The sequence below is a fragment of the Ziziphus jujuba genome, chromosome 5 (assembly GCF_031755915.1).
Source record: "Ziziphus jujuba cultivar Dongzao chromosome 5, ASM3175591v1".
NCBI lineage: Eukaryota > Viridiplantae > Streptophyta > Magnoliopsida > Rosales > Rhamnaceae > Ziziphus > Ziziphus jujuba.
Genome location: NC_083383.1, coordinates 29,834,907 through 29,844,829, shown reverse-complemented (window position 1 = coordinate 29,844,829; position 9,923 = coordinate 29,834,907). Strand labels below are relative to the sequence as shown.

The following is a 9,923-nucleotide window of genomic DNA, read 5'->3' as shown; positions in this document are numbered from 1 at the left end:
AAAAAAAAAAACGAAAAATAAAAACAAAATTTTATTTTTATTTTAATTAAATTGTAAAATTTCTTTTGTTGGGCTGGGCTATTGGAAATGTCCTTTCATTTCTTTTCAATCTCTCAGGCGAGTTCACGCTTTTTAATTCTTATTCTTATTCTTATTATTTTTAATTTTTTTTATAAAATTATTATTATTATTATTATTATTTATTTTATTTCTTTTTAATTTTTTGGACTTTGACTAGTTGTACTTTTACAGACTTCCGACTCCCTAAATTCTTTCTCTTTCAGACAATTTTCTCTCTCTTCTGTCTAACTCCGTCCGGTTCCGTCCGGTTCTCCGACGCTGAGTCTCTCATTTCCCGTCCGAATCTCCTCCAAGAAACCGCCTTCACTCGCCGGGAAACTGCTTGCGTAAGCTTCTCGGTCGGTCTTCTTTGCAGTCCACGGGAAAGACCAGAGGGAGGCTGCTTCAAGTTCGGAGTCTTTTTTTTTTTTTTAAATTTTCAATGGAGGTTCTGTGATTTTTGGTTCGACGAGGAGGGAGAGGTAGATCTGCGAGGTTGCGTTGGGTGTAGGACCTGAAGGAACTCGTTTAGAGAGAGAGATAGAGAGAGAGAGAGAGAGAAGAGAGAGAGAGAACGAAGAGAGAGAGAGAAGAGAGAGAGGGGTTCGGGTCCTGATGTGAACGTTGATGGTAGTGTACGGACGAGGTTGTGGGTGGTTGTAGATGATGACCGGAGCTCCGGCGAGGGATCGGAGAGGGTGGTGGCGTTTCGGTGAATTCTCTCACATGGAATGGCAGATCTTGTAAGCTATGGGAATGCCGACCGTGACATCGAGCAGGTTTGTCTCCGCTCTTTTCTTTGAATATTCTAAGACCCTTTTTTAAAAAAAATTTTTTTTTTAATGGTGTTGTAAATTTCTATGTGATTATGAATGAATTCATTCTGCTCTGGTTGACATGGAAATGGATTTTATAATTGTGGTGCTTTTGGTTTCCTCACAATGCGCTGGTGAGACTGTTTGTATTGGTACTCACTAAGAAAATAGTTGAAGGTAGTTGGCAAATATAAAGGACTTTGGGTGTTAGATCATTGTATTTTCTCCCTTAAATGATATATGCTCCGTTTTTTTGGAGCGTTTTGAAATCTTATGGAAATACAGAAAAAGAAGACAGGGAAATTTTTTACGGTCTGTTTGGTTGCTAGGAAAAATGGGAAAGCTGATATTTTCTTTTTCTTTTAAGATTTGTTTTCCTAAAGTGGAACATTGTAGAAGTTTGCGATGCATTGTTGAGTAGTCACGGTTCAGTAGGGGTTTAGAGTTTTGTTGGTTTCAGTAAAATGGAAAATGTAAAGGCCTGCTCTTTGGACTAAGAAATTCTGGGGCACAACCTTTTTCCTTTTTGCCTTGAGAGAAATTAGGTAGCAAAGTAATGAACATTATTAGAGTCTTCAGCAAATGGGCTGTTTTGAAGGGAAAAATATGTTATTTTTCTCCTTTTTCTTTCTTGTCTCTGTTTGGCCATTAAATGAGTATAAAACTGTGTCCGGAGTATCAAAAGGCCCTGGAACTCCAAATTTAATTTTTCTACTTGCCTTAGCCTAATGGAGCAAGAAGGTGCATTTAGCTGAATGTATTTGGTTGTGGAATGGTTTTCGATATTGAAGGGACTTGCAAATATGCAATATGCCGTATTGCTAGTTACTAGTCTGTGATTTTGTGTTAACTATATATCATATGATAAGTCTCATGGTATGTTGTGTCTTATTGACCATGTTGGCCATGGCTTGGCATGCAATTTCATGACATTTGTGATCTTTCAGGATTTAAGGCTGCTGTTCAATTTATTACTGCATTTATGATAGTTTTAGCACAATATAGAGGTCTTGTTAGACCTTTTCTGCTATGAAATGCTCAAATGTTCTACATTTTGGTTCTTCTGGTTCTATCTTATGTGATATACGAAAATTGACATTGGTTCTAATCATGGTTTTAAATGATATTTCAATCTATTGCAGGCGTTAATTGCTTTAAAGAAGGGAGCTCAACTACTTAAATATGGTCGCAAGGGAAAGCCTAAGTTTTGTCCATTTAGACTTTCCAATGTAAGTTTACTTTAAAGATTCTCAAATACAGTGTATTCTTTTTAGTAGTTTATATGTTTCCTGGATGGACAGTAAAGCGGAATGTTCTAAAAAATGAAGGGCTAAACAAGAGAAGAAAAAAGAAAGCTACAACAATTGTGAATCTCAGATAAAAATTTAATGTTATCTCAAGACCTCCATATTGAAAATGTTAAGTTATGCATGGTTCTAAGCTTTATAGGTTACTAAGTATTTGTTGGTTTGTAAAGTATAGGTTTGTTCCTATAATGTGGTACATATGGTACAGCAGTGCAAAAAGTAGATTGCTCCAGAAAGCTGATTATGTGATGCTATGTTGTTTTGCATTTTGGTGGATACTACTCCTGCTTACATCTGGAGTTGACCTTTTAGAAGTTAACTGGTTCCTCTTCATCCTCCCTTTTTTTTATTTTTTTTTTATTATTATTATTATTTTTTTAACAAAGAGTCTTAAATAGATATTTTACAATAAGTTTGATTGTAATGTTTCCCAGCCCAACATGGTTTTAGACCGTCTGGTGTGGTCTGGAAAAAGAAAAAGAAGAAGAAAAAGAAAGAGTTTGGCAAATTTTACAATAGTGCACTCCAGTTAACAATTTGATTGCAAATTGCCAGTCGAATAAATTAGTTAACAAGTTTTGAAACTGAATAATTCTTCTAATTATGTGCGCTCATATTGAATGGACTGTAAATTTTAAATGAACATTAAGGTAGACCATTAGTTAAACATACTACACTATTGAATGACCTTTCAGCTTTTAATAGTCAATTAGAATATACTTCTTATGCATTTTGATAAGCTAGTTTTTGCGATATGTCTGTTTCATAAGGCCAGCCTTGTGCAATATTTTGCAAATTGCAACAATAGGCTAATCTATGACTAACTTACTAGATTGATTATCATTCTTGCTGTTTCTCCAATCTTCTTAATCTTTAGTTTGTTTCCATTACTTACTGCATGTGTATACATATTGGATTTTTTTTATTTTTTTATTTTTTTTGTTCAGCTTCAAAAGCTGTTTCCTGTACTCCGAAGCTGTTCTGGTGTTTCAAGCACTGCTTTTGCAGTTTTGTCGACCTGTTTGTAGAAACACGTTCCTGAAAGTGGTTTTTTTTTTTTTTTTTTTCCCCCATTGATTTTTGAATCAGTTTTTGGAAGCCATGAATATCATATTTTCAAGTTTAAAAAGTCAATAGATTCAATTTTTGTATTTTTTATAATTCTCCTAATATTATGAAAACTGTTTTTGGATTGCAAACCTGGCAGTTCTGTTGACCATGCAGTTTTTGTGACATTTTCATTATGCAATTTTTTTATCTTTATAATTTGATATGACTCTGTGCTTGAAAAATTCCTTCTATTTTCTACTTACGACTGTATCTTGCAATTCCAGGATGAATCTTCTTTGATCTGGATCTCAAGTAGTGGTGAAAGGAGTTTAAAGTTAGCTTCTGTCTCAAGAATTATTCCTGGACAAAGAACTGTAAGCTCACTAATTACTGTAACTTTATTTGATGCCAATCATTCTAATGCTTGTTATGTTATTTCCATTGATCTATGTGGTTTGAGAAAATGAGTACCAAGCTTATGTTTTTCATTTCTTATTTTTATAAATGCATATCCAGGCTGTATTTCAACGATATCTGCGCCCTGAAAAGGATTATTTGTCTTTTTCTCTTATATACAACAACGGGAAACGTTCTCTTGATCTGGTTAGTGATGAAATGTAATTACAGTTTGTTTTTTATTTCTATTATTTGCTGTCTGTTGTAGCAATAATTGCTAAATTTTGCCTCCTTTCAGATTTGCAAGGATAAAGTTGAAGCTGAGGTGTGGATTGCGGGCCTCAAATCATTAATATCCTCTGGTAGAGGTGGGCGTTCCAAAATTGACGGATGGAGTGATGGAGGCCTCTACCTTGATGTAAATATGCCTAATTATAAACCTTTGTTTTTTGGGTTCATTTTTATATCATAGGGTTGGTTATAAGCCATTGATCATAGTAAAATAGGAATTTATCAAATGATTGTAGAAATATTGGAGCATTATCATTATATCTCAGAAAAATTGCTTGAGTGAATCAAGATTGCATAGCTTGCTGCATATAGCTTTCAATCAAATTGACAAGTGGTCTTGTGTGTGATGGGAGAAGAGTAGATACATTTATAATTTTGTAATACTATGTTTTCTTTCTAAAAGTGATACTAAAGTTTGAGTACATTTAAAGTTTAACTTGTTCATTACAATAACGAGTCATCTAACTTTTTATGTTATGCGTTTTGTTAGTAATTATTGATGTATGACACGGAAAGTATAATTTTTAAACCTTCTAGTATAACATGTTAGTTATCTAAGGCGTTTTGTGGAATTTAGACAACATAGTTGTATGTCTGTAACTTTTGATGAATTGATTTCAGGATAGCAGAGACTTGACATCAAATAGTCCAAGTGATAGTTCAGTTAGTGCTTCTAGAGATATTAGCTCTCCCGATATAGTTAATTTAAACCCAAATACTTCTCCAAGGAGTTCTCGACCAGAAAATTCTCTGCATTCTGTGAGGTCACATGTAGCATTAGACCAGGCAAATATGCAAGTAAAAGGATCTGGTTCAGATGCTTTTCGAGTTAGTGTTTCTAGTGCTCCCAGCACCTCCAGTCATGGTTCTGCACCTGATGACTGTGATGCTCTAGGAGATGTATATATATGGGGTGAAGTTATTTGTGATAATGTCGTTAAGGTTGGGACTGATAAGAGTGCTTATTTGAGCCCGAGGTCAGATTTGCTTCTCCCTAAGCCATTAGAGTCAAATGTAGTTTTGGATGTGCACCATGTAGCCTGTGGCGTCAGACATGCTTCTCTAGTTACAAGACAAGGTGAAGTTTTTACATGGGGTGAAGAATCTGGAGGAAGGCTTGGTCATGGTGTTGGGACGGATATAATTCAACCTCGTTTAGTTGAATCTTTGGCAGCTATTAGTGTTGATTTTGTGGCATGTGGAGAGTTTCACACATGCGCTGTTACAATGACTGGGGAAATTTACACGTGGGGAGATGGAACACACAATGTTGGACTTCTTGGTCATGGATCTGATGTCAGCCATTGGATACCCAAGAGAATCTCTGGTCCTCTTGAGGGACTTCAAGTTGCATCAGTAACATGTGGTCCATGGCATACTGCCTTGGTAACATCAACTGGGCAACTCTTTACGTTTGGTGATGGCACATTTGGTGTCTTGGGCCATGGAGACAGGGAAAATGTTACTTATCCAAGGGAAGTAGAATCTCTGTTAGGACTGAGAACAATTGCCGTTGCATGTGGGGTGTGGCATACTGCTGCTGCAGTGGAAGTTATTGCTACACAATCCAGTGCAAGTGTTTCGTCAGGTAAGTTGTTTACTTGGGGTGATGGAGATAAAAATCGTCTTGGACATGGAGACAAGGAACCCCGGCTTAAACCAACTTGTGTTCCAGCACTTATTGAACACAACTTTCATAAAATTGCTTGTGGGCACAGTTTAACTGTTGGCTTGACCACATCTGGACAAGTGTTTACCATGGGAAGTACTGTTTACGGTCAGCTTGGTAATCCCCGTTCTGATGGAAAGCTACCTTGTTTAGTAGAAGACAAGCTTATTGGGGAAACTGTTGAAGAAATTGCTTGTGGTGCATATCATGTAGCAGTTTTAACTTCCAGGAATGAAGTTTATACATGGGGAAAGGGTGCAAATGGGAGATTGGGTCATGGAGATGTTGAAGATCGAAAGACGCCAACATTGGTTGAAACGTTAAAGGATAGACATGTGAAGTACATTGCTTGTGGTTCAAACTACTCAGCAGCTATTTGTCTTCACAAATGGGTATCTGGTGCTGAGCAGTCACAATGCTCTGCTTGTAGACAGGCTTTTGGGTTTACAAGAAAGAGGCACAACTGCTATAATTGTGGACTTGTACATTGCCATTCATGCAGTTCCAGAAAAGCCATAAGAGCAGCCTTAGCTCCTAATCCTGGAAAACCATATCGAGTGTGTGATTCATGTTATGTAAAACTGAATAAAGTGTCAGAAAGCAGTGCCAATAGCAGAAGAAATGCTGTTCCTCGGCTATCAGGTGAGAACAAGGACAGGTTAGACAAGGCTGAGATAAGATTTTCCAAGTCAGGAGTGCCTTCAAACATGGACTTGATAAAGCAATTGGACAGCAAAGCAGCCAAGCAAGGGAAGAAAGCTGAGACATTTTCCCTAGTTCGGTCCTCTCAAGCGCCTTCTTTGTTGCAACTGAAAGATGTTGTTTTGTCTTCTGCTGTTGATTTGCGGCGAACTGTTCCAAGACCAGTTCTTACGCCATCAGGAGTAAGCTCTAGGTCCGTGTCACCTTTCTCAAGGAGACCAAGTCCGCCACGTTCTGCTACACCCATTCCTACAACATCAGGACTTTCCTTCTCGAAAAGCATTGCTGATAGTTTGAAGAAAACAAATGAACTTTTGAATCAAGAAGTGTTTAAATTACGGGCTCAGGTATAATTAAATTGCTGAGGATTTTCATTTTCTTATGATGTTAATTGGGAGGATGGAAGTTTTCTTGTTGAAGTTTTAATAACATCTTTGATGTTGAAATTATGTAAGGTTGAGAGCCTGAGACAGAGATGTGATTTTCAAGAGTTGGAGCTTCAGAAGTCGACAAAGAAAGCACAGGAAGCTATGACACTAGCTGCAGAGGAATCTGCTAAGTGTAAAGGTGCAAAAGAAGTTATAAAATCACTTACTGGGCAGGTCAGTTTCTGATTTTTGTGCTATCCTTATTCATAAGCTTACTGAATTTATACTTGATATTTGGATAGGAATTACTCAGCAATATCTAGTGTCCTTCTGTAATGTTGTTGATGCTGACAAAACTGAACTTCCTCCTAAGAAGAATGGTTAGATACAAATGTGATGAACCGATAGATTACTTAAATTGCTAATCATGGTATAGAACAGGACAATTACTGGCAATCATTTGCATGAACTTTTGGTGGCTTTCGCTTTTTTAATTTTTTACCAATATTCTTGGTCCAGACTTGGATTTTAAAACAAGTTACAAGGTGATTGTATTGTTTATTCACAAGTTAGCATATTTTGTGCCATTTTCTGAAACCAGAACACTATTGGGTCATACTATTATTGTTAATATTATAATGATGGTAAAAAAATTTCTATAAAACATCCATAAAATGAAAAGATTTTTCAAATTTTACCCTTGGGTTATTAGTTGTGTCAAACCAGTCCATTAAATTTAGAACTATTCAATGGTTTACTCTACAAATTTGTGGCAATCCTGAGCAACATTGGCTTTCAAAATTAATTTATGGAAGAATGAAAATAAGGAATCACGTTTTATTACCTGATGCATCTTTCCATGCATGTGATGTTTTCAAAATTATTTTGCGAAAACTTATCTTATAAAATTTTAGTAAAATTTTTAATTTTAGAGTCTAGCATAAAATCTAGGTAACTACAGATTAAATTTATATATGTATGGGAGGTCAAAAGATGCTAATATTTATTCCCTAATAATGGAGAGGGACTGATTTGATGCAATGAATTATACGAGTTGTTTGTTAAAATTAGTAGTTTAAGTTTGTAAAATTGCAAAATCATTGTAGTTTAAGAATGTTTCTTGTAATTAACCTTGCAGCTATTCTCGTAATTTTAAATTTTATTGCTGGCTATATTTTGATTGTCATATTGATCATCCTTTACAATAATTTCAGCTCAAAGATTTAGCAGAAAGGCTGCCACCAGGGGTTTATGATAGCGAGAGCATCAAGTTAGCATACCTGCCAAATGGTTTGGACCCAAATGGAACTCACTATCCAGATGTGAATGGGGAGCACCATTCAAGATCTAATTCTATCAGCAGCAGCTCTTACCTGGTTTCTCCAACAGGCACTGATTCTGCTATACTAAATGGAACTCAGGGCCTAAATTATTCACTCAGGGATTCACCTGGCACGAATGAAGTAAACCAGCAGCAAAACCGGGAGCGGTTGATCTCCAATGGAACAGTAGAACATCCAGATGATAGATTACCAAATGGAGGGAATCAGGCTGGTGGCAGTGGTGTTTCAGAGGCTTTCGATGGCAAGGAATCCGGGCCTTTTCAAGATGGTGGGAATGGTATCAGATCCAGGAATTCTCCACAGGCTGGTAATGGTAATCAAGTAGAGGCAGAATGGATCGAACAATATGAGCCAGGTGTTTATATAACCCTTGTGGCTTTGTGGGATGGAACTAGAGATCTCAAACGAGTGCGCTTCAGGTACTGCAAAATTTTTCTGAGTTTTTATTCCCATAAGGCTATCTATGAAGTGTGGATAAAGAAAAGTAAAAAATAAATGCTGAGGACTTAAAAATATCGTTGTGTGGGTGTAAAAATTGATGAAGGTATAAAAATATTACAGAAGAAGAAAATATAAATGCTTCTATTTTATCATGTATTTTTTCTTTTCCTAGGTGAACTATAATGTCTAAACATAGGATTACTATCGAATACTTTATTTGGTAAAACATTTAATATGTTAGCCATATAAATACCATATCCGATACTTTATATTGTAATATAAGAGAAGTATTGTATTATTTTGGTAGATTAATATTTGATTGTTGATTGTTATTGTCCCATGAGATTTGTTCCACTTTTCATGCTTTTGCATGATTGCCTATGCTGTGTTGAGGTTTGCTGTTTGCTAATTTGTGTGATTGCAATATGACACCATAATATGCTTCTGCAGCCGCCGAAGATTTGGAGAGCACCAAGCAGAGACTTGGTGGTCGGAGAACCGCGAAAAGGTGTATGAGAGGTACAATGTCCGAGGGTTGGACAAGTCTTCAATTTCCGGCCCAGCTGGACGTAGATCAGATGGAGCACTCTCACCTTCTTCCCAACAAACCTAGTCAAGGCAAGAATCAGTATTAATGGGAAGCAAACACCCTTTTTGCTGTTTTTTTTTTTTTTTTTGGGCATCACTGCTCAATCCTGTTAGGTTTTTTCTTTATTTTTTTAACCTTTTTTTTGGGGTATCTTCCATTTAATTTATGGGTCGTTGCCCTTTATACACCTTGTATTGTAGTGTATATAAAATCATCAATCGTGAGATAACCTGAGCAAAGAAAATTTTTCTTGTTGCTTCCCTCATCCCCCACCATTTGCCATGTTAATTTGTTTTGCCCTAGATAAATTGGTTGTAAGGGAGTTGTCAAGTTTAGGTCTTTACGCATGTATTTATATATTTTTTTTTCGAAGTGCACTTAGGTGCTATACGTTTTCTAGAATTTAATGTTACGATTAATTAATAATTATACTTGGTCGGTAATTCAAATTGACATGTGAATCTCATTTGATTATTATGTAACTATTTCAGTAGCTTAAACGTTAGGGGAGTAAACTTGGATGCGTAGTCCGGTCCAAGCATAAAATTTGGGGGCCCCGTGGCTCTAAGTTGGGCCTTTTTAGGATCCAAAGAAAATTTGGACAAGACTGGGCTGGATCAATTTTCCCAATTTATTACATGCTATCCAGCCTTATTGCTATTGAGTTAGACTTCGGACTTTTAATGTCCAATTTGGATTTTGGGTTTAAAATTCAAGTCCGAGTTTGGAGTCCAAAATTTTATTTTTTATTTTTATTTTTGTAGTTTCAAAATTTGATTCGATTTTTTGGTGTAAAATATCTTTATAATATTAAAATAAAAATATTAGCTTAATAAATGACAATGTTACAAATATCAAAGTTTTTAACCAAAATTTTTATATCAAATAATAT

General features: G+C 36.0%; 1 protein-coding gene across 1 annotated transcript; it reads left to right on the top strand.

Moving 5' to 3' along the window:
* Positions 1 to 228: 228 nt before the first annotated feature.
* On the top strand, positions 229 to 9,296 carry LOC107435717 (PH, RCC1 and FYVE domains-containing protein 1). Its single transcript, XM_016047343.4, has 9 exons — positions 229 to 839; positions 2,018 to 2,104; positions 3,517 to 3,606; positions 3,749 to 3,835; positions 3,927 to 4,046; positions 4,541 to 6,637; positions 6,746 to 6,892; positions 7,873 to 8,420; positions 8,893 to 9,296. Exons 1-9 carry the CDS (start codon positions 792 to 794, stop codon positions 9,053 to 9,055), a joined length of 3,387 nt encoding a protein of 1,128 aa, XP_015902829.3. The 5' UTR covers positions 229 to 791; the 3' UTR covers positions 9,056 to 9,296.
* The last annotated feature ends 627 nt before the right edge of the window (positions 9,297 to 9,923 follow it).